Here is a 25000-nt window from a genome sequence, read left to right as displayed (position 1 = left end):
GAGTACCTTTACTTTGGTTTGGTACTGAAGTATGAAAAGTACAAATTCATTTTTAAAGTCACTGATGCATTTTTCTGTTCACAACATGAAAAATGTTCAGAACATGAAAAATGTTCAGAACATGGGGGTCGGGCCCCTACAGAGGCCCCCAGAGGAACCTGAGGGTCACACCACATCGAAAACGGTGGAACGTGTTCATCCCGCACAAACCGTCGTCGACACATTTCATCGTCAACAGGACGGATGTGAAGGATTTATTGACATCTAGTGGTGAAGAACATACGGTGGCCTTCAGGTGACATAGAAAGTGTGTGTGTAGAGTGAGACTTGAGTTTGTCTGCTCCGGGCTCCTGTAGAGACAGTGAGGAGACGCTCTGTTTACTGAGTCATTAAACCTGGATCAACTGATCTGAACAGACTCAGGTGAAATAATCCAGGTTCAAACCTGAGTCTGCATCCAACTGAGACACTGAACCCAGAGACCTTCTTCCTTCTGAAGGACTTTTAACAGAGAGACAAAATACTACATTAAAAATCCTTTTGAAGTAACAGTATGATTATCATTTAATCAATGTATTTGTTTTCTATTTCCTCCACTAATTAACAAGTAATACTAAGCACAATTAAAGAAGGAACAGTAGATCCCCGCAGATCAGGGATTGTCATAGTGGACCGCAGTAGATCCCAATCGATCCCAGAGGATCTGAGCAGATCACATTGAACCATGATAGACCAAAGAGAATCCCAGTTAATCAGAAGAAATGCCAGTAGATGTCAGTGGATCCGAGCAGATCACACACTGCATGAGAGCAGCTTCAGGCTGAGACACGACAAACACTCGATGAGGAGATAAACTTCAGCTGCTCAAAGTTCCACTGAGACGGAAACTTGATGCTGAAGTTTCTTCAGAGGATGAACGATAAGAAGAGAAACATCCAAACACAGATAAGATCACACAAGTGTTTCTGAAGGAAGAGAAGCAGACACACACTTCCTGCTAGTACCAGCAGGTGTGTGTGTGTGTGTGTGTACCTCATAAACACACAGTTGTGGCTCAGTCAGGGTTCAGCAGCTGGAGCTCCAGACTGGTGCTTATAGTGTATTTTATATTGAATTGTTGTTTCCTATTTTGATATCTTTTATATTTATACTTCACAAATACACCACAGCAAATCCCTTGTAGGTGTAAACCTGTTTGGTAAGAACAGCTGATTCTGATGCCGGCTGTGGACTCTGGGCCAAAGTTGTCTGGAGCTTTGTGAACTGGACCTGGAACAAGCTGACAAGCTTAGTTAGTATAAAACAAATGTGAAGTCATCTTGTTCTGAAGGTGTTTTGCTTTTAAAACAGTCGATTGTCTGATGTTTGACATTTTAACCACGTGTCTGTTTTAATGTGAAAATGTAGCAGCAACGTCTATGTACGAATAAAACACAAGACTAAGTTCTGGTTAATTTAGTTTCCATGTGACGAATCAGGCTGTGATTTGACAGGATTCAGTATCGATGCCATCGACCCTTTTGTTTCTGAGGAGAGTTTCTAAAAGTGCGATGACGTGATTAAACTAACGACCTCATTGTGTCACAGGTGATCAGTAAACTAGGCCCTGATTGGTCCTGACTCGTTTGTTTGTTTCTATCTATCTAACAACTCATATTTTAATCCAGATTGAATCCAGACTGGATTAGGAACTTTTCTTGGCTCCGTCCTGTTTATCTCTGTATGATCTTTATTGACAAAGTGAAGAGTGGGACTACGCCCTCCTGTGTAATACAGCAGCTAATGTCATTTAACCACAGAGAGCAGCTAATAACAGCGTTAGCAGCTAATGTTCGTCTGTCTCTCGTCTTTGTTCAGGTTCAGACATGAACTCACTGATTCTTCTCAGCTCACCCACACGTCTGCAGATACTACAATACCCATGATCCTCCTGACGTGGAGAACTAACAACTTAACATTTGGACTTTTCTTCAGGGAAATAAGAAACTTTTTAATGTTTCTGAACGAGACAGTTACTATAGCAACACATTACATACATATAGCTCTCTTATCTGTAAATAAAGTTGATCAGTGAATGTATGAAGACTATCAATGTATAATTATGGTGTATAAAGACATATCTTATCTCTATTTCTATACTGCAGCCAGCCACCAGGGGGGCGATCTAGATAGTTTGGCTTCAGTACGGTTCTGTCATGTCGTACATTTTCCGGTGAAACTTAAAGAAATAACCAGCTCACACTCGTCAGTTTCTCTTCCCTCGTTTATTCGATTGAACTTTTTAAATCAACAATTTAAAACAAACAAAACTTCCCTGTCCCTCGTCCTGTCTGTCGCCGCCTTTAACAAAAACCAGACAAAGAACAATAAGACGCATTTTAAAAGAAGAAGAAAGAAATGTAAAAGCAGACTTGTCCTCAGGGAACTCTCAGGTCAATGGGAAGAGATAAAGTGCGTAGAGTCACTTGGATGGTTTCACACCGACAGCAGCAGGAAACTCATCATGATAAAACATTCACCTGAAGGTGACTCGTATTCAGATCCTCTGTTAAAGGACGCTTCTATCCTAACTGACACTTTCTGTTACGGATTCACTCAAACTTTAATCTCTTATTTTGAGGGAAGATCTTTTTTTCCCTTTACCAGCATTTGACTTAATAAATTAGATGATTTATTGAACGTAAATGGTAGATTATTGAAAGTCTGATCCAGATGTTCTGAAACCCTCCGTCCACACGCTCCCACTTGGTCAGCTAAAGATGTCATCACTCAGGCCCCGCCCACACTACACCACACGACCGGTGTACGTGAATGGTCATGTGTTTAACAGGAAGTAGATTGTCTCCTCTGCAGATGGTTGCTTAGTTACAGAAAATATGACGAACAAGGAACAGAGCAGCGATTTCTTTCAGACCGATGACATACTCGTCTCTGTAGCACACGTGTTGCTGGAGGATTCCTGTAGAGGGCGCCACAGAGCTCAGAACGTCTCGGTCACAATCGCTGGATTCCAACTGATTCTGTTTCTCTAGATTCATCTCGAGGTGATTTACGACACTTTGCTTCATCTACACAAGCAGGTGAGGAGGAGCCAGAGGTCACATGACATCAGTTCAGATATTAATTATAGATGATTGCTGATTAATTTAAAATGAAGCAACACTGATGCTCAGGTCGTCCATGTCGTCCAGGTGTGAAATGTTCCATACAGGTGGTGGTGACATCATCATGGGGATGGTCACATGACGCGTGTTTGGTAGTTTTGCATATTTGTAACATTTAGATGGAAACGCGGTGATTGGCTCCACTCGTCCATCCATCGTTTATCGATCCTTTAATCAGCAGCACTCTGGATGTGTGTAGGTTTCCATGGTGATGAGGAGGGTTGGTTACCAGAAGCGGGGGGGGCGGGGGGGGGGGGGGGGGGGAGAAGTACTAAAACAAACAGAGTGCTCGGCTCAGTTTGATGACATCATCATCTCAGGGTGATGTCATCATTGTTGCAGGGTGATGACATCATCTCTAAAGGCCCAGTGACTTGCGTACGATTTTCTGGGCGAGTTTGTAAAACTGCTCTCTGTCCTCGCGCCACATTTTAGAGGCGTCAACATTCGCTCCACTCTCATCGTTCGGTTCTGAAGAGGAGGAGGAGGAGGAGGAGTTTTAGCATCATCGGTTGTATTGTGAAAACACTTTTAAATGCTTTGTTTTTCTTTTACAAACATGATGAGGTGCGATGGATCTCGTGACGTACCTGCCAACATACTGACCACTGACAGCAGGATCTTCTCCACGCTCTGGACTGGACTCCACCTCTCTGCACTGCTCTCATATCCCATTGGATCGTCTCCTGGAGCGTGAAGGATGGAGATACACACCCGACCGTCGGGATAGACTGAAAGAAACAGACTCAAAATTACTCATATCTGAAAGCTGAGGCTTTTATTTTGAAAAAACAAACTTGAAAGATTAGATTTTTCTCTCTCCACTGTCGTTAAGTGTTAATTCACTGTTAAATAATAAAAGCTCCCGTGTCCCCTGGATCGCCTCCTGGTGGCTGGCTACAGCCTCCATGTTAGCAGATGGGACATGGAGCTTCACCTGTTTGTTTTTCTTCTTCATGCTTCAGGATCAAATGATACAGTTAGAACAGGAAGTTCAGTTCAGGTCCACGCTGCTGCTGCTGATGAAGATGATGACAGGTCAGCAGCGAGCCTCCAGTCCTCTAATCAGCTCGGAGCGTGTTCAGACACTTTGTGACATCATGCCTCAGACTGCTGTACAATAATCACAGCGCTAATGACAGCACGCTAACGACATGCTGGCGGCGTGTTGCGACAGGTGGGACGATGGTTGAGACGAACAGCGTCTCAGCAGGTTTCTGTTGCTACAGTGAATAGACGTCACATGACTCTGGTCTACATGGTCACATGACACATAAAAACATTTCATCGTTTGTTCAGATCAGTGTGAACGTTCCTGTTCACGCACAGAACCGCTGTGAACGTCACTCAGACGATTTAACAACTGATCAAAGAAACAATCAGAACAATCAATGATGACAATAAAGGGCAGGCTGCCACCTGGTGGCAGCGTGTGAACTTACTGTTGGGGTGAAACATGTCGCAGGTGAACCTCATCTTTGGAGGACTGAGAGGATAATCAGAGGGAAAACTGAGCAAGGCAGGAAACACGCCACCTTCAAAACACGTGTCCTGAGGACCCCTGAAACAGAGACACAGAGCGAGGTTCTGTTAGAGAACACAACAACACGGTACCAAGCTCAGAACGTCAATTTCTACAGATCAACTCATGCTGTGAGAACGAGAACATGTGACGGTCACTGTTACTAATGGTTCAAGTTGTCCTGTTAGATTGTTCGAGTGGTTCTTGAGCAGGTTCCGATGTTCCAGCTCTTCTATGAAGCAGTTCTTTGAAAATGTTTAATGGTCTTTCTGGGTCTTTTAAGGTACTAGTGCTAACTGATGTGGTTCTAGGAGCCTTTAAGATGATCTGATGATGAGAAATTCTGGTAGTGCTTTGAGTTATACAGTTCCTTGTAAAGGTGCTGTCATTAGGGTGGTTTAAGTGTTCATCGAAAAGGTTCTGGTTCTTCTAACTCTAGCCTTCATGTTCCTTTACGTAGTTCTTGCAGGGTTTTATGAAGTTCAAGTAAAGGACGACAAGCTGTCCTTCAGGAAGTTCTTCACGGGAAGCGTTCTAGTGGTGGCTGTGGTCATTCTAGACGTCCTGTGGGAGGTTCTGTGGGTCTCTGAAGGTTATGGTGAGGTGGTTCTAGACATTTTATAGGTTCCCTTTCAGGACTTTGAGAGTCTTGGTAGTTGCAGGTGTGAAACCACTGAAACGTGCAGCATTAAGATATGTAGACGTTTATCTGCAGGTTATTTCTAGAAAAACATCCTGTATCACTGCAGAGCTCATATCATGACGCTGATGTCACAGCGTGTGTGTGTGTGTGTGTGTGTGTGTGTGTGTGTGTGTGTGTGTGTGTGTGTGTGTGTGTGTGTGTGTGTGTGAATGAGCCGCTGGTTAAATTGAAGGGCAGACTGAAGCTGTTGGCACGTTAACAACAACAAGAGCAGGTTCAGTTACACATAATGATGATGATTCACTGACATCACCTTCTGCAAGAAGATATAACACACACACACAAAGACTGAGAAACACTGCTGTCAGCAACAACTACACACACAACCATTACTACAAACTACACACTTCAAAGATTCTACTGTTTTATTCATATTTATCTTAACCTGGACTGAACTGGATTCAGTTTTTTTATTTTTAGGACAAATATTTTTGATGTAGAACTTCTTCTTCCTCTGGTGCAAACAGCCTGATAATCAAACTTGGACCTCAGGGACACACTTGGAGCCTCACAGCCATGAGTCTCTTTTACCTTTACCTTGGATTATTTATCCCTGTGGAGATTCCCTGGAGCTGCCATCAACAGTACCGTGACGCACTGAACATATTGTATAAGAACACTGTTGTTATAGAAGTGATTCTTCTCTTTACTTTCCTGAGAGGTTGGTTTATGAAGATCTGCTGTATTTCATAGTTTGAACTGGATTGAACTGAACTGTGTTGGGTTTGTGGGGGAGATGGAAACGGAATTTGTAAATATACGGATTGAAATCTGGACGTTGACACACAGACACACAGACACACACACACCCCCCCCCCAAAATAAAATAAAATAATATAAAAAGTCTGAACCGTTGATTGTGAGAATTGTTTCCGCCCTAACGTCAATATATGAATTAATAATCAGGTTGATCAATGAACCTGTGGTTGGTGAACACTGACACCTGCTGGTCACTACTGAAGTGTGGACAAGTGCGTGGACACCTGAGCATCACCAGGCTGATCTCAAATAGGTGACCGTTCACTAAACTGTGTGAGTGTGTGTGAGAGACTCTGTGTGAGACTGTGTGAGAGTGTGTTAGTGTGTCTGTGTGTTTGTGAGTGTGTGTGAGTGTGTACTCACATGATGAGGGCCTCCCACTCAAAGAAGTTCTCCTCATTGGCTGGACCTGCAGGAAGAAGATCATCATTCACTGATTCTACTTCCTGTTCACGATGACATGACATGTTTTACTTTCACCCTCAATCTGATGTTTATTAATATTATTGATTATTTCACTGAGACTCAACCAGAAAGAGTTGTGTGGTCACCAGGTGTTACCATAGCAACAGTGTGGACGGAGCATGAGACTCGTCCTGGTGTAAATGTGACCTCAGATCAGATTTCATGTTAGAACTTCTCACCTGCAACGATCCCCTCAGGTGGATTCAGAGTCAGCTCTGAAACACAAACACACACAGGTTAGACTGAACCGTCAGGCCTGACCTTTGACCCTCTGTACGTTACGATTAAAAGCTGAACTCTGTTTAAAACCCACTAACACCAGGTCTACATGAGCCTGAGGGTAACCCTAACCCCAAAGCTAGACCGGGGTGGTGCTTCCTAACTTATCTCCTTCAGCAGAGGAAACATAGATCCATCCTTTATGAAAGGAGAGGAGAAAATGGTGAAATATACCACCTGACCAAAAGGCCTTTGCTATTCTGCTTAAATTAACAGGAAATTCTATTCAATGTACACAGATCAATAAGAGATGGAGATGTTAAGTACTAAATTATGGTTTTAATTTTTTTCAGAATTACAGTGTTGGGACTAGTGTGTGTGAGTGTGTGTGAGTGGTTAGGAGATGATTAGTTGGTTAGGAAAGGAGATGATTAAGTGGTTAGGAAAAGAGATGATTAGTGGTTAGGAAAGGAGATGATTAGTTGGTTAGGAAAGGAGATGATTAGTTGTTAGGAAAGGAGATGATTAAGTGGTTAGGAAAAGAGATGATTAGTGTTTGGAAAGGAGATGATTAGTTGGTTAGGAAAGGAGATGATTAAGTGGTTAGGAAAGGAGATGATTAGTTGGTTAGGAAAGGAGATGATTAAGTGGTTATGAAAGGAGATGATTAAGTGGTTAGGAAAGGAGATGATTAAGTGGTTAGGAAAGGAGATGATTAGCTGGTTAGGAAAGGAGATGATAAAGTGGTTAGGAAAGGAGATGATTAGTTGTTAGGAAAGGAGATGATTAAGTGGTTAGGAAAGGAGATGATTAAGTGGTTAGGAAAGGAGATGATTAGCTGGTTAGGAAAGGAGATGATAAAGTGGTTAGGAAAGGAGATGATTAGTTGTTAGGAAAGGAGATGATTAAGTGGTTAGGAAAGAAGATGATTAGTTGTTAGGAAAGGAGATGATTAAGTGGTTAGGAAAGGAGATGATTAGTTGGTTAGGAAAGGAGATGATTAAGTGGTTAGGAAAGGAGATGATTAGTTTGTTAGGAAAGGAGATGATTAGTTGGTTAGGAAAGGAGATGATTAAGTGGTTAGGAAAGGAGATGATTAGCTGGTTAGGAAAGGAGATGATAAAGTGGTTAGGAAAGGAGATGATTAGTTGTTAGGAAAGGAGATGATTAAGTGGTTAGGAAAGGAGATGATTAAGTGGTTAGGAAAGGAGATGATTAGCTGGTTAGGAAAGGAGATGATGAAGTGGTTAGGAAAGGAGATGATTAGTTGTTAGGAAAGGAGATGATTAAGTGGTTAGGAAAGAAGATGATTAGTTGTTAGGAAAGGAGATGATTAAGTGGTTAGGAAAGGAGATGATTAGTTGTTAGGAAAGGAGATGATAAAGTGGTTAGGAAAGGAGATGATTAGTTGTTAGGAAAGGAGATGATTAAGTGGTTAGGAAAGAAGATGATTAGTTGTTAGGAAAGGAGATGATTAGTTGGTTAGGAAAGGAGATGATTAAGTGGTTAGGAAAGGAGATGATTAGTTGTTAGGAAAGGAGATGATAAAGTGGTTAGGAAAGGAGATGATTAGTTGTTAGGAAAGGAGATGATAAAGTGGTTAGGAAAGGAGATGATTAGTTGTTAGGAAAGGAGATGATTAAGTGGTTAGGAAAGGAGATGATTAGTTGGTTAGGAAAGGAGATGATTAGTTGGTTAGGAAAGGAGATGATTAAGTGGTTAGGAAAGGAGATGATTAAGTGGTTAGGAAAAGAGATGATTAGTAGTTAGGAAAGGAGATGATTAGTTGGTTAGGAAAGGAGATGATTAGTTGTTAGGAAAGGAGATGATTAAGTGGTTAGGAAAAGAGATGATTAGTGTTTGGAAAGGAGATGATTAGTTGGTTAGGAAAGGAGATGATTAAGTGGTTAGGAAAGGAGATGATTAGTTGGTTATGAAAGGAGATGATTAAGTGGTTAGGAAAGGAGATGATTAAGTGGTTAGGAAAGGAGATGATAAAGTGGTTAGGAAAGGAGATGATTAGTTGTTAGGAAAGGAGATGATTAAGTGGTTAGGAAAGGAGATGATTAGCTGGTTAGGAAAGGAGATGATAAAGTGGTTAGGAAAGGAGATGATTAGTTGTTAGGAAAGGAGATGATTAAGTGGTTAGGAAAGAAGATGATTAGTTGTTAGGAAAGGAGATGATTAAGTGGTTAGGAAAGGAGATGATTAGTTGGTTAGGAAAGGAGATGATTAAGTGGTTAGGAAAGGAGATGATTAGTTGGTTAGGAAAGGAGATGATTAAGTGGTTAGGAAAGGAGATGATTAGCTGGTTAGGAAAGGAGATGATAAAGTGGTTAGGAAAGGAGATGATTAGTTGTTAGGAAAGGAGATGATTAAGTGGTTAGGAAAGGAGATGATTAGCTGGTTAGGAAAGGAGATGATAAAGTGGTTAGGAAAGGAGATGATTAGTTGTTAGGAAAGGAGATGATTAAGTGGTTAGGAAAGAAGATGATTAGTTGTTAGGAAAGGAGATGATTAAGTGGTTAGGAAAGGAGATGATTAGTTGTTAGGAAAGGAGATGATAAAGTGGTTAGGAAAGGAGATGATTAGTTGTTAGGAAAGGAGATGATTAAGTGGTTAGGAAAGAAGATGATTAGTTGTTAGGAAAGGAGATGATTAGTTGGTTAGGAAAGGAGATGATTAAGTGGTTAGGAAAGGAGATGATTAGTTGTTAGGAAAGGAGATGATAAAGTGGTTAGGAAAGGAGATGATTAGTTGTTAGGAAAGGAGATGATTAAGTGGTTAGGAAAGGAGATGATTAGTTGGTTAGGAAAAGAGATGATTAGTGGTTAGGAAAGGAGATGATTAAGTGGTTAGGAAAGGAGATGATTAGCTGGTTAGGAAAGGAGATGATAAAGTGGTTAGGAAAGGAGATGATTAGTTGTTAGGAAAGGAGATGATTAAGTGGTTAGGAAAGGAGATGATTAAGTGGTTAGGAAAGGAGATGATTAGCTGGTTAGGAAAGGAGATGATAAAGTGGTTAGGAAAGGAGATGATTAGTTGTTAGGAAAGGAGATGATTAGTTGGTTAGGAAAGGAGATGATTAAGTGGTTAGGAAAGGAGATGATTAAGTGGTTAGGAAAGGAGATGATTAAGTGGTTAGGAAAGGAGATGATTAGCTGGTTAGGAAAGGAGATGATAAAGTGGTTAGGAAAGGAGATGATTAGTTGTTAGGAAAGGAGATGATTAAGTGGTTAGGAAAGGAGATGATTAAGTGGTTAGGAAAGGAGATGATTAGCTGGTTAGGAAAGGAGATGATAAAGTGGTTAGGAAAGGAGATGATTAGTTGTTAGGAAAGGAGATGATTAAGTGGTTAGGAAAGAAGATGATTAGTTGTTAGGAAAGGAGATGATTAAGTGGTTAGGAAAGGAGATGATTAGTTGGTTAGGAAAGGAGATGATTAAGTGGTTAGGAAAGGAGATGATTAGTTGGTTAGGAAAGGAGATGATTAAGTGGTTAGGAAAGGAGATGATTAGCTGGTTAGGAAAGGAGATGATAAAGTGGTTAGGAAAGGAGATGATTAGTTGTTAGGAAAGGAGATGATTAAGTGGTTAGGAAAGAAGATGATTAAGTGGTTAGGAAAGGAGATGATTAGCTGGTTAGGAAAGGAGATGATAAAGTGGTTAGGAAAGGAGATGATTAGTTGTTAGGAAAGGAGATGATTAAGTGGTTAGGAAAGAAGATGATTAGTTGTTAGGAAAGGAGATGATTAAGTGGTTAGGAAAGGAGATGATTAGTTGTTAGGAAAGGAGATGATAAAGTGGTTAGGAAAGGAGATGATTAGTTGTTAGGAAAGGAGATGATTAAGTGGTTAGGAAAGAAGATGATTAGTTGTTAGGAAAGGAGATGATTAAGTGGTTAGGAAAGGAGATGATTAGTTGGTTAGTCTAGTCTACATGTTTGCACTTAACTTAGTTAAATCTACACTGCAGTTAAACTTGGTTAAATATTGATTCCTCACTAACCTGAACAAACTAGAACCTACGTGTTTCCCCACAGAGCCGTAAAGCACTTCGTCTTGTTTACGACACGAGTGTAAATCATCTTAACTTCATGTTTCAGTAAGAATGTGAATGTGAATGTAGCATGAACAGGATCTGAGTCACTTTAACTTCATATCGATAATAATCAAACATCAGGCTCGAGTCGCGGAATAACACGTTAAATTGTGTTTTAAGTGGAGTTTGGTGCAGTTAGCTTAGCAGTTAGCCTGTTAGCTTAGCAGTTAGCCTGTTAGCTGACGCTAAGTTTGGCCCCCGGTGTCGGGACATGGAGGTTCGGCTCACTCACGTTTATACTCCGCCATGAGTCTCTTCAGCGCGGTTCCGGCCATCGAGTTTCACCGGAGACTCAAAGAAACAGAAATAAAAACACTCCGAGCTCCTCTGCGTCTCTTCCGCTCTGACAACTGCGCATGTGCACAAGCTCTTCTTCATGGGTCTGTACCAGCAGCTGTCTGCCGCAGTGCTGCCACCTGCTGGACTGAGGTCCACCTCCACGAGTCCTCATTGAACAATAATAAGTAGTAAAGTTTCAATAATATATTTTCAATTAATAAAGTTTCAATTAATAAAGTTTCAATTAATAAAGTTTCAATTAATAAAGTTTCAATAATAAAGTTTCAAAAACCTTCACTCAGCAGCAAGAAATAATCTGATTAATAACCAGATTATTAGTTTTATCCATCAAGGATGATTTTATCTTCCAGACCTACAACAATCTCACATTTTATAATTAAATGAAAGAAAGGCTGGTGCTCGTGGAAGAAATCACAAGTCAAAACATTAGAGGAAAACTTATCCAAAAATAATGGTATGAAGATTTGCCCTAATTATGCAAATCAGTTTTTAGGTGTTCACTGAACCTTCAGGGGTCAGGGGTCAGTTTCACAAGGGCCCCAACCATCAAGCACAAACTAGTCAGGAGTTTCCTTCCTGCTCCTGCTGTGGTAATTATTATGACAATATGGTGAAAACACTTTCAGAGACAATAAATAAATTCTATCCTATCACCAGTTTCATAAATTGTAAAACCACCCATGTTGTGAATCTGAATGAAGTCCAACGTGGGAGCGATAAAACTTTTAGAAGTAGTGAAGTAATCGGCTCTGATGTCAGGGGCCGGGACAAAATCAAAAGCCTCAAACAAAGAGAGGCTCCATGTCTGGATCCACGTCCTTAAAGGCTCCAGAAACCCTGGTCTCAATGAGGACTTCATCTTTTTATAATAGATCACATCATGATCCTTCTGAATCCTCGCCCCTCAAACCCTTTTATGTGCTCCTCGTTGTAGAAACTATATATTTGTATCTCTTGCTGTGGATTCTGCTCCTCATCTCTCGTCTTTCTGCACCATCCTTAACATTTTGTTCATGGTGTTGATTGTGTCATGCCCCTAGAGGCCAGGTACAGTACTGCATGTTTTCACCCTGCTCATCTCAGTGTTCACCCTGATGAAGACGTTGGTGTATTTTTATGTATTTTAATGCTTCAAGCCCACTGAAATAAATCCTTTTACATTTCCAAACCTCTTTGAGTCCCTGGATGATCATGACATTATTTTTGGACCTAAGTTTTCCACCTGACTGTGATCAGCTGTTTGCAGTGAACTCAGTGATGATCTGTGAATCACTGAGATACTGAAGGAAAGTTCAAAACATGAAGTTCTTCACTGTTCAGTCTGTGAGACAATGTCTCATCTCTGCTGTTTTCATATAAAACTGATAAAGAACATTTCATTATTCTGCGTGAAAACACAAAACTCATCAACCTCAGGTGCTTCAATTTATTTTCTGTTTTAAATATCTACATTATATATCATCACTTCATTAACAAATACATATGATTCAAATTCATTCATAACATAATTCAACATATTATTGTTATAATAGAACTTAGATGTATTTAAAAAATGTGGCTCTCTTTTTATAATATCAAACATTTAGATTAATTTAGCAAATTTAATGATTTAAAGAAATTTTCAAAATAATACTGACATGTGACATTTATATGTTAATGATTCATTTGATCTTTACTGAGGCAGAAAGACACAAAATAAACAAGTTTAAAATCTTTAAATGAAACTTTTGATTTCTCCACAGATGGTTGGTGTGGGTGTGGGTGGATCGGGATCAGCGGATCCAGATGTGGGTGGATCGGGATCAGCTGATCCAGATGTTGGTGGATCGGGATCAGCTGATCCAGATGTGGGTGGATCGGGATCAGCTGATCCAGATGTTGGTGGATCGGGATCAGCGGATCCAGATGTGGGTGGATCGGGATCAGCGGATCCTCAGCAGTCTCTTCAGGTGAGTGAGGATCTGCTTCACCTTCAGTCCATAAACCAGCGGGTTACAAACGGTGGGAACAATTATCACGAGCACGGAGCTGAGGATGGAGGCCGCGGGCTCGCTCCCGCCGTGCAGGCGGCGCTGCAGCAGCTCGACCCCGGCGCTTACTGAGTAGTTGACGAGGACGAGCAGGTGCGGAACGCACGTTTGGAGCGCTTTGCTGCTGATCGTGCGCGAGTCGCGCAGACAGATGAAGAGGATCCGGCCGTAAGTGACGAGCACGAATATGACGGGAACGAGCACGGTGGCCGCGGAGCACAGGAGGCCGTACACTTGCAGCAGCCGCGCGGCCCCGCCGCCGCAGCTCAGACTGACGAAGCTGTACACGTCACAGTAAAGTCTGCGGAGCCGCGTGCGGCAGAGCGGCAGGCGCGCCGCCTGCAGCGCCGCGCCGCCCACCAGAGCGGCAGGAAGCAGAAAACACAGCAGCAGCAGCGCCGCTAGCGCGGCACGCGACATGAGCGCGGCGTAGCGCAGCGGGCGGCAGATGGACACGTAGCGGTCCAGAGACATGGCGGCCAGCAGCATGAAGCTGGACGAGCCCAGAGACGTCATCACGTAGGCCTGACTGATACACACCGGCCCCGCCACCTCCACCTGCCGCAGGCCCGACGCCAGGTCCGACAGCAGCCGCGGATAAATGGCCGCGCTGCCGGCGAGAGAGTTCAACAGAACCGCGGCCACGAACACGAACATCGGCCTGTGGAGGCTGCGCTGAGAACAGATGACGTAGATCACGAGCACGTCACTGACCAGCACGAACACGTACAGCGCGAAAAACACGAAGAAGAAGATCCAGCGGTGCTCAGACAGCTGCGCGACACCGTCCAGCGTCAGTGACGTCACAGCGGCCAGCGAGCTGGCGTTCGACGTCATAGTGGAGAACAGAGTGACGTCAGAGTGTTCAACAGTGAAACATCAGAACAAACAAAAGTGACACAAAGAGTGAAAACATCAGAGTGAACACGTTAAAAACATGAGACACAACATGGGAAACACGTGGTGGACGAAGGACATGTGTTCTTCATGTGTAAACGTTCTTCGTCTCTGCTGCTTTTATCAGACTCTTCATCCTCAGTGGAGCTCATTAACCCAAGTGTCAATCATCAGCTTCATCAACATGTTTGTATGTGCACATGAAAACACTCATTAACACGTATGTGACAGATCCATCAAATCGGCTCAAATATGTATTTGAATAAATAATGAATTATTCCCATCATGATAAAAGTCTGGATGTTTTTCCTCTTTAAAACATATGAATGTACTAACTCAGGTATTTAATCAGTTTAACAGTTTATTAATCTGTTCACTTACTTTAAGTCAAACTGAGGAAACACAATGAACAAATCAAACACACCCTCCTTCCCTGCAGCTTCAACACATCTTCATACAAACTTTATCAAACACAAACTGAGTAAAAAACTGTTTAGTTTGTTTTTAACAGTAACAGAAGGTTTGAATTTAGACTCAATTCAAATAATCCTCTACACAAACTTATTTTTGGTTTTTGTGGTTTTAAAAACGTACAAATATCACGATACTGAGAAAACTACAAGACAGAGAAATGTGCAACTACAGTAAATAACATACAAACAAACAAACATTTATCTAACGTCTACTTTTTAGTTTGGTCCATGTCCGATCTGCTAACACGCAGGAGGAGGGTTAATGACCTATACTGCAGCCAGACACCAGGGGGCAATGGAGACACTTTGGCTTCACGTTAGAAAGCTGTCATGTCGTCCATGTTTATTTACCGTTGAGTTTTTAAAAGTGAATGAAACATTAACGTGTTTGAGTCTGAACGTTCAACACAACAGGTTTAGCCCCACCCCCTCCTCTGTAACGTTAAGGTTTATTAATGTGAACTATTCAAATCATTTATCTGTAATTAACCTTTAAATAAGGACTGAAAACAAACCAGACTGATGATCGTGTGTAGTTATTCACTTAATACGTGAATCTATTATAAACAGTTAGTTTGATGGTTTCTATAATAAACATGAACTAACCAGAGATATTTTTGAAGAGCTCATAAGATAGCAGATGAAAATTAGCGTGTAAGCTAACTCTGTTGATGAGCACTGTCCCAACCAAACGACCAAACGCCATGTGGCTGTGTTGGGAGATCACAGTGACAAGCTAATGCTAACATGTGATGAGCTAACCATGTTCTTATGACATGAACGTCATCATTGTGTTAACAACCATTCGTCAACATGAAGAGTGGGTCAGCTGCAGTTTGTTGTGTTGTTCATTTGTGAGTCTGTTGAACGAGACGTTTGTGTGTTTATGTCTTTTTGCCTCCTACCTCTATCAGAAGGTTCTGCTTAGAACCTTTCAGCCATGGTGTCCTCGTTCTCCTGCACTGAACCACAGGTACGAGGGGTCAGAGGTCACAGAGACGACCAGGTGGGATAAACAACAGGGAGATGATGTCACCATGTTTGTCCTGAGACTGTGTGGACTAACGAGCTGCTCGTCTTAATGAGGCTGCTTAACGAGCTGATCTCAGGTGACCTCATTAATGAACTGACCAGACAAACACCAGCAACTCACACACACACACACACACACACACACCTCATCTGTCAGCTGGTCATTGTCTTATTTCAATTTAAATATATTTTATGGTTTACCGTACAAATATATATATATAGATATATATATATATACAGTATACATGCACTGTACATGCGCTGGTGTCCAGACGTCTCTGCGGTCGTCATGTGTTTGTTGAGGTTTGATGACATCACACACAGAGTTTGTTTGGTGATAAAAATTTATTTGGTATCTGTGAGTAACTACAGTCGTAGTGTTCTCATACATGTCGTCTGCTGTTCATCAAACTGATATATATATATCTATAAAAGAATCTACATACATCTAACACAAGATCAGTTGCTGTGAGTCACTGTTGTTTAGTAGGGGGGGGGGTAATAACTGTGACAAATTAAGTGCTGAATCTTCAACAAGACAAATGATAATATTATAATTATAAATCTGTGCATTAAATAAGTCTAAAAATAAAAAATCTTCCATCGAACACACAAACAGGCCCAGGTATGTTAAACAGATGATCACACACAAACACACACTAACACACACGTGTGACGTTTCAACACGCTTCTTTGGTTTTTGGGTGAAAACTGAATCAGCCTGAAAAGATTTTAAATAAATGGATTAAAGCACAAACAGCTGGAATGTGACAAAAACATGTTCAAAGATACGACTTGGACATTAGTGTGGACATGACACGTTAACACGCCACACGTTTAAATCACGTCTGGTTTCTACCCAACACACGCAGGGGACAAGGTTAGGCACCTGAAGATTTGAATTTACACAAATAATCCAAAGAGATGATCAAATCCAATCTGTTCCAGAAACATTCTTTAAAATGTCATGTCAGATGTGTTGAAATCTCTGGAAACTGAAGGACATATAAATCTGATTTATACCATTGAGACACAGAGAATGATTCTTTAATCACAGAATCTTATCTCATAGTTTCCTGACACATTAGGACATAAAGACGTCATTATTACAGATACTGATGAGATTTCATGTTAATTATAGACTTTATCTTATAATTTCACAGGACGAGCAGCTCGTCATTTTGTGCAACACAACTACGATCAGATCTTATTATGATTGAAGTATTTTTCAGTGATGTTAATATTAATGAGAACATGTTTTTCTGTGATGAATCTAGAGCTCTTCAGTGTGAACTCTGTGTCTTTAAAAGAAAACGACTTGACCCACAACGATTCAAACGTCCGGAAGAAACTGAGCAGACGTCATTTAAAGTGTCGGTGTTTAACGGCTCATGTCGTAAGGCAGACGTGCTGTTAGCTCTTAGTTGTTCCATGTTTCTGGTTTAACTGTTTAGGCCAAAAATACAAAGAGACAAAAAGAAAAGTGCTCAAACAGAAGGAAAGAGACAAACTGACGATTCAACGTTTCTCAGCTGAAAACATTAAAATCAGCAGCTGAGTCATCGACACAAACATCTTCTCGCTGTAATTTATCTTCATCTCATATCAACAGAGTCAGGTCACAACAACATTCAGGCATTTAGAGGACTTCATTACCCAGAAACCACGCTGTTGCTAAATGCTTTTCTTGGATCTACTGTCTGATGTTTGTTGTTGTAACGATTGTCGTCCTAAGTTTTAATTTGCTCCTCACAGCTGTTATTAGCTGCTGTGCTAATGTTAGCTAACAAATGTTGTTATCTCAACCTAGCTAAAATCCTCTGTATCAAAGAAGCTAACATCAGTCAGGGTGAAGTTAGCTCATGTTAGTTAGCTCTCTATCTGATGTTAGCTTTAGGGCTACATCTGTTATAACGATGACTAATTCACATGTTTATTCGTTTTTTAACCAATAAGTTTATTCTGATGGATGAAAGTTGTTTGTACAAATCTTAGTGCTCTATGTGAAGTTAGCTTTAACGCTGCAGCTCATCACAGTGACCGTTTCATTGTTTTTAACTGATTTGAGATACAAATTCTGTAGAAATGTATTTTTATTGTTAAAACTTTTAAATTGATTCAAACTTCTGCTGCTAGATAGCTAGTCATTGTTAGCTTGTAGGCTAACATCAACTAGCTCTGGACAAAGATATCTGCTAATAGTGAGCAAATGTTCGTTAGCCACTCCTGTATTTATTCAGAGGCTTCCAAACTATTTTAATCAACTCACCTGCTCTTATTAGCCAATGTTTAGTTACGTTAATTACATTTAATATCCAGTCGTAGTTTATCACAAACACGTGGATCATCTTCTAATGTTATCAATGTGTTAGCTGCAATGCTAACATGATTAGCTTCTGTTGTTCTTTGTCTCAAGTCTTTTATTCTGCGGTGACCTGACTCTGTTCATCTTCATCATTGCTCCATCAAACCCTCCTCTTCCTCACCTGGACTCACAGGAACCATCGTTTCTCATGGTTCATTTATAAACAGTCTGTAACCATGGCAACCGTTACATGTACTCTGAGCTGTCTTTAATATTTTCAGTCCATGTTTGACGACTCTTCATCAACGTATTTCCTCAGAAACATGATTCTTAAAAATCTTTAACACCAAAGAAGCTGAGTTTGTTCGCAGAGAGCAACTACAACTCCCACAATTCTTTGACACTGCAAGATTGTAATCAGACATTTTAAACATCAATGTGGAGTTTTTTCAAACAGTCGATCAACAGAAACATGGATCACGTCATAAACACATACATGTGTTCTTCATGGTAACTTTTCAATGTTTTACGTGAGTTAAGACTCGTTGCATATTCTTTAAGAAAGTTCTTTAAGAAAGAATTGTTTGAGGAAATAGATGAATGAACAGAGGTGAATGTGAGGGGGCGGAGTTTGTTCAGGTTTCAGGTGGGCGGAGTTTGACAGTGCAGGTGAAATCACACCTGTGAGACTCAAGAAGACTAAAATCTTAATTCTGACTTGAAAATTATTCTGTGTTGGTAAATTTTGGCGCCGACGCTTATTTAAAATTCTGGCTACGACACCGCACATGCTCATGATTAAAGAGGGACTCTCCACCAGAGGGCGGTGTTTCTCCGTCTGTGTTGGTACACCTGTTAACACACCTGTCAGTCATGTGTCGACACACAGGCTGAGTCTGAAATCCCTCACTTATCACTTTATCGTGACTTCTCCATTTCGTAGTTCAGTCCGAATGTTTTTTATACCCTGTATAATGAACTCACAACCGATGGTCACATATAAATACTAATTGTGAAATAAACATTTAAAATTTACAGTGGGATTTTTCACCAGCCGTCATCGCTGTTGTTGTTTTACGTCATACACTTGAGACAATGATGTCAACAGTGTCTGAAAGAGTATTTGTGTTTTCTCGATGACCTCATGTATCGTCTCTATATAGAAGACATAGTTATATTATATAGTTATATAGTTTATATAATGAAGGTGTGAACAGTGAGTGATTTCAGTCACAACCACAGTGAAACCTGGTGAGTCAAACCCCGCCACCTCCTGCTCTTCCAATCACAACCTGTTATTTGTGGGTCATTATTTTCCTGCTCAGATCTGACAGGCCGACGAACTGGTGAGCTCCACCTCCTCTTCCTGTGGGAGTCAAGACGGTCATTCCTTTACTCCTCCTCTTCCTCCTCCTCCTCCTCTCCCGCCATCACCTCCACCAGCAGCTCAGCGGTGCAGGTCGCCTCCCCCAGACTGTTCACTGCCTTCACCATGTACTTAGCGTCATCGTCGCCCGACACCTGCAGGTTAATGTCAGGAGAACAGTGAGGATCTGACGTGAGAGCACAAACTGAGTCAGAGTCACCACAGAGTTTTAGTATTAGTCCAGGAAAATGTCCTCAGTGTCAGTTCTTTTAAAGTTGACGTGAAGTGAAAGTGAAGGACAGTGTGTGTGTGTGTGTGTGAGTGAGTCATTTGACCTCTGACCTCTGAAATGACCAGACTGCAGTTTCCGTCTTCATCGTAGTCGATCTGAAAGTGTCGGGTCTCTTTGATTGGCTGCTCGTCTTTGTACCACACCACCTCTGGATCAGGGAAACCTGGAGACACAGAGATGATGAGGACAGATGTTCGTTTAGTGACGATCGTGAAAATAAGATTTGGCTTGTTTAAGTTCTTAATCACTTTGTTAAGTTGAGCTTGTTAAGCCCTACGAGACATATTGTGATTTGTGAATATGGGGTACACAAATAAAATTTGATGGATTGATTGAGTTCAAATAAACTGTAAAATAAGACGACACGTCTTCCCTCCAGAAATGAAGTTGAAATATCTCTGAAACCAACGCTGCCATCATGTGGCGAAGACGTCAATTACAGTCAGGGTCTGAGCAGCGGTGATCGTGGAGTGGAGCCATGGTATCAAGCTCACGCCCATACATGCTCTCAACCAGTCGGTCTCAGCTGTCAATCATGACGTCTCAGCCTGTTTTTATATCATCAAATAACTGATTCAAACCAAACTGATCAGAAACACTTGAACAAATCAGTGAGATAAGAACGAACTGAAAAGACAGAAACATCTTTGACAAACATTTATTTAACGTCTACTTTGATTCTTTAGTTTGGCCCATATCCCATCTGCTAACATAGAGGAGGAGGGTTAATAACCTATACTGCAGGTAGCCACCAGGGTGCGATCTATGTTGTTCATCTTTATTTACAAGAACCTTCTGCTGCTCTCTTCATTCATTCTCTGAACTGAAACATCTGCTCACACCTGCTCAGTTTTTTCGTTATGATATACTTATATATAATTATTCAGCGACCTTCTATCTTGCAGTCGAAGCGAGCGGCACTTCCCTCCACCACCTCCACGTCTTTGATGACGGAGCTGAAAGTGGGTTTACACTCGGTCTTCTGCTCGTACTCCAAACACTCCAGGAACTGATTGTCCTCTGAAAAGAGACGGAACAAAACATTTAGTTTCTCAGTTTATCCTCTGACAGCAGGTGTGAGGACGCAGCCGCCTGCTCAGACCTTCAGTGGGTGAACCCTTCTTGGCGCTGACTCCAGCCATCATGGCCATGGACGACAGGCGACCGATGGCTCGCACAGCGTGACCCGTTTTCTACCACAGAAGAAGAGACGGTAAAACAAACACCACCTCAGAGTGTTTTCCTGTAACAACACAAATGTTCTGTGTTTACCTGCCACTTCCTCCTCAGGATGTACTTCTTCATCCGCTCCTTCGACAGCTTCTTGGCCTTCATGGTGTTGGTGTCCTGCTTCAGCCACGGGTGTTCGAAACACTGAGCGCAGGTCAGCCGAGCTCTGACGGACAAAAACAGTTCAACATGTTGGCCTCATTTATTTTGTGATTATTTTCCACTGTTGGTGTCATGAGTCCGTTACTTCATGTCTTTCTTCAGCAGACTGGTGATGAAGTCTTTGGCGGTGTCGGAGATTTCATCAAAGGCGTCGTCCTCAAAGTCCCAGGAGGCCGAAGTGACGTTGGACAGAGTCTCGTTGTCGTTGTCGCCCATGAAGGGAGACAGACCGCTCAGCCTGAGAAGACAAACACAGGGCAAAATGATCCCAACTCAATATTTCAAGAACCATCCGTCCTTCCCCTGCCTCTGATTGGCTAATACTACTCAGAGTAAGCCAATCAGAGGTGTGGTGAGGGCAGGTCTTAGCCCCTCTCGGGCAGGAAAAAAAATAACACAAAGAACAGATGCACATGAAAAATTGTGGAATAAACAACGTTTGAGTAAAGACAACTAAAGAAAATGAAGCAAGCCAAAGAAATCCAACTAAAGATAAGCTAAGCTAATGGTGAAGTAAATAAAATGAAGTGAAGCTGAAGAAGCCAAACTAAAGTGAGGCTAAGCTAACAACATGGAAGTGAGCTAAATGAAGTGATGCTACTAGCGTCAGTACAGTGAAGTACTCACAATATGTAACAGATGACTCCTATACTCCACATGTCGGTGGGATAACTGATGGCTTCGTAGTTAATCACCTCGGGGGCAACGAACTCCGGGGTCCCAAACAAAACCTTTAGAGTTCCAGCATTTTCTGTCCACGACACAAAAAGAGTCAGTTTGATTCAGTATTTAATTCATACTTAATTTAAGTTTCTTCAAGAATGTTTTGTAAATCAACAAAGAAATTGTCCTTTTTACGTCACACACTCAGACAATCATGGAAAACAATGAGACCAATATTATTTAATAAATCATTTGTTGACATTGGCAAAATAACCACAAAGTGACACAACCACAGGCAGGAGGTTTGTACCTAGTCGTCTGGCGAGGCCGAAGTCGATGAGTTTGATTTTGCTGCCGGTTTTGTTGACACACATGATGTTCTCAGGTTTGAGGTCGAGGTGGACGATGCCTTGTTTGTGGATGAAGTTGACTCCATCGATGATCTGCAGCATGTATTTAATCACCTCCCGCTCCGTCAGCTCAAAGTCCTCGTCGATGATCCGCTCGAACAACTCGCCGCCGGAGATCCTACATAGGTACGCACCAGAGTGGAAGAGATTAAAAATAAACCACATAGACCTGTATCAGTCTGAATGAATAAGCATTTAAAGAGAAATCTCAAAAACTATAACATCAAAAATAGTCAAGAAGAAAAACAGCAGACTCAGAAACATCGTCAGTGTTACTTTGGTCTCAGTCTTTATCAGAAACTACAAATATGAGCAGATCCCTGATATTCAGAAACAAAATTTAGAAATCAAACAAACGGCAGATCAACGGGACGTTTGTTCAATTAACAACGCTGAGAACGATCGTCGGCGTGAAAACTCTACGTACATCTCCAGCACCATGACGATGTCGGACTTGCCCTCGAAGGCATCGATACACTGGACCAGTTTGGGGTGATGGAGGCTGTTCATGATGCCGATCTCATGCCGGACGTTCTCCTTGTCCTTCACTGAATAAGCCTTGATGAACTTTCCTGCCCAAACCTTCCTCGTGGCTTTTTCCACCAGTTTAAAGACTTGACCGAACTTTCCCCTAAAACATAAACAGTTGTGATGTCATCACGACACAAAGTTTAAACCAGCGTCAGGTTCTCCTGTGTTCACATTGAGGTTAAAGCTGCTGTTATAGTTTTTTATAGAAAAACCGGTGCATTGTGGGTGAGTAGTGAGTGGGCGGAGCCTTACGTTCCCAGTCTCTCCTCCACGTCGTACAACTCCTTCACCTTCACGTCTGTTCGGATGCTAACGTCTCTGTAGTCCGGCTCCTTCTCCAAGTCTGAGCACACACAGAGGTCAGAGGTCACCAATACTGTCGTGTCACATGACCAGAAGTAATTTCATCTTGTGATTGGTTCTCTGTCAGAGTTTGTGTAACATCATTTCATGTGATCTGAAGTTACGATGTTATGTGTTAGGGATTGTGTTGTTCTCGTTGTGTGGATGGAAGTGGTACCTTCATCCTCGTCTTCGGCCTCGTCCTGGTTCTCTGTCAGTCCAATCAAACAGCAGCAACGTTAGTTCAGTGAGTGGCGTTAGTTCAGTCACATGACTTTAGCTCAGCTGTTAGCTTGACCTTATTTTTACTCTGTGTACTTTACTGACCGTCGTCCACCAGTCCGACCGTGACGGGCTCAGACTCCGCACTCGGCTCGCCGACGCCATAAATGTTTACCGCCCGAATACGAAACTTATACTGACGATCAGGAAGAAGGTTCTGGAGACGACACAAATGTTATCTAAACTTTATTTAAACATTTTATTTCCTCAAGAACAATGTGACGTTGAGTAAAAGCAGCTACACACCTGGATGTTATAGGAGGTGCTGTTACACGACACCAGGTGTTTCCACTGCTGCTCCACGGACTCCCAGATCTCCAGGTTGTATGATTGAACGGCGCTGCCGCCGTCGTAGGTCGGCCCGTACCACGACAGGGTCAGACTGGCCCGCCGGATATCTGAGGCAGCCGGGACCTTCGCTGGAGGGTCAGGTTTATCTGAGGGGGGTTTAACCAATAATAACATTATTTCCATTAATAACAACTGATAACAACTGATAATAACAACTGATAACAACTGATAATAACCTACCAACGATGGTGAGGTTGAGGGCGGCCTGTCGGAGGCCGTAGCTGTTCCTCAGCTCGATGGTGTAACAGCCGCAGTGTTCCTGCTGTCCGCTGGAGATGGTCAGTTTACTGCTGCCGTCACCGCTGTCGATGGAGATGTCGGCCGAGCCCTCCTGGATCTGAACACACCCACACACTGAAGCTGAAACATCTGTGATTTGTAGTTTATCAGGTGTTGATTCCATAAAGAAACAAGATAAAAAATCATCAACACCACAGAAGGTGTGTGTGTGTGTGTGTGTGTGTGAGACCCACTGGTTTCCTGAACTTTAGCCAGGTGCAGTTGATGGGCGGAGCTCCAGAGAACTTACAGAGGATCTCCACCTTCTCTCCCGCCAAGATCTTCATGTCCTCAGGGAACTGAAGGATCTGAGGAGGCAGAGCTGCCAATACACATCAATAATCAATAATCAATCAGGAGAAGAAAGCAGGAGAAAGAAAGAATGGAGGAGACGTAAGCTCTTTTTAATCCTGGAACCAAACTTCATGTCAGTTTTTAAAGACTGAACATGAAACAAAAGAACAGCTGAAGAAGAAACATGAATTAAAATAGATTTGCTTTTTAAAATGAGCTGATTTCATCATGATTATCTCTTTACACTCCTTCATCTCCTGTTTATTCATGAGCTGCTAACAACTGTGTGTGTGTGTGTCACCTTGTTTTGGAGGAGTCTTGGGAGTTGGTTTCTTTATCCTGGCTTCACCTGATGGAAACAAACACAGCAGCACATCAATCCCTCGATCAGTCAATCAATCATTTCTTGGTGTTGCAAAGCAGAGGCAGCAGCAGAATATGAGACAGAGTGATGACTCCTGTAGTTGATCCCATTGAGAGTCCTGATGACCATATATGGACAAAATGTTACGATACAGCATGTGTGTGTGTGTGTCTGTGTGTGTGTGTGTATGTCCATCCTGGATCATACCACAGATGATATTTAAATATACATGGACAGTCCAGTTTCAGTCTTAAGCGTTTGGTTTTATCTGCTGTAACAAACGAGCCAATCAGCAGCCAGAACCAGACGCAGATTAAAGGTCAGAGGTCACTGAAGCATTGGGTTAGGGTTTCCTGACGAGCAAAGTGTATGAGGTCACCATGGTGACAGAGACTGATAACACACACGGTGTATAATGTATAGTCGTGTCATTGTGTCGGGATCCGCACCAACTATGTGCTAACA

The 25000-nt window shown here is 41.9% G+C and overlaps 3 protein-coding genes across 3 annotated transcripts in view; all 3 read right to left on the bottom strand.

Annotated features, from left to right (window-relative positions):
* Positions 1-2919: 2919 nt before the first annotated feature.
* ube2g2 (ubiquitin-conjugating enzyme E2G 2 (UBC7 homolog, yeast)) lies at positions 2920-11318 on the bottom strand. The gene is made up of 6 exons (XM_034573358.1): positions 11165-11318; positions 6793-6828; positions 6512-6557; positions 4607-4725; positions 3755-3895; positions 2920-3635 (listed from the first exon to the last, which is right to left on the bottom strand). The coding sequence occupies exons 1-6, from the start codon at positions 11205-11207 to the stop codon at positions 3523-3525; spliced, it is 498 nt and encodes a 165-aa protein (XP_034429249.1). The 5' UTR covers positions 11208-11318; the 3' UTR covers positions 2920-3522.
* A 1685-nt stretch (positions 11319-13003) lies between these two features.
* Positions 13004-15108, bottom strand: LOC117754482 (olfactory receptor 10J5-like). Its single transcript, XM_034573356.1, has one exon. It carries the CDS (start codon positions 14097-14099, stop codon positions 13155-13157), a length of 945 nt encoding a protein of 314 aa, XP_034429247.1. The 5' UTR covers positions 14100-15108; the 3' UTR covers positions 13004-13154.
* Positions 15109-18933: 3825 nt separating this feature from the next.
* LOC117754929 (myosin light chain kinase, smooth muscle-like) overlaps positions 18934-25000 on the bottom strand; it is a 32817-nt gene continuing 26750 nt past the window's right edge. Inside the window, exons 20-35 of the mRNA XM_034574288.1 lie at positions 24473-24520; positions 24072-24199; positions 23779-23935; positions 23494-23684; positions 23293-23404; positions 23144-23176; positions 22876-22966; positions 22520-22723; positions 21993-22210; positions 21647-21770; positions 21105-21257; positions 20900-21023; positions 20730-20820; positions 20519-20647; positions 19678-19790; positions 18934-19490 (exon numbers count right to left, since the gene is read on the bottom strand). Coding sequence (XP_034430179.1) covers positions 19362-19490; positions 19678-19790; positions 20519-20647; positions 20730-20820; positions 20900-21023; positions 21105-21257; positions 21647-21770; positions 21993-22210; positions 22520-22723; positions 22876-22966; positions 23144-23176; positions 23293-23404; positions 23494-23684; positions 23779-23935; positions 24072-24199; positions 24473-24520 — 2045 coding nt within the window. The 3' untranslated portion in view covers positions 18934-19361. The remainder of the gene's footprint in view (positions 19491-19677; positions 19791-20518; positions 20648-20729; positions 20821-20899; positions 21024-21104; positions 21258-21646; positions 21771-21992; positions 22211-22519; positions 22724-22875; positions 22967-23143; positions 23177-23292; positions 23405-23493; positions 23685-23778; positions 23936-24071; positions 24200-24472; positions 24521-25000) is intronic.

This window comes from Hippoglossus hippoglossus, chromosome 21, assembly GCF_009819705.1.
Source record: "Hippoglossus hippoglossus isolate fHipHip1 chromosome 21, fHipHip1.pri, whole genome shotgun sequence".
In the NCBI taxonomy this organism is placed as follows: Eukaryota; Metazoa; Chordata; class Actinopteri; order Pleuronectiformes; family Pleuronectidae; genus Hippoglossus; species Hippoglossus hippoglossus.
Note: the sequence above shows the minus strand (reverse complement) of the source record. Positions and strands in the feature narration are given on the sequence as shown.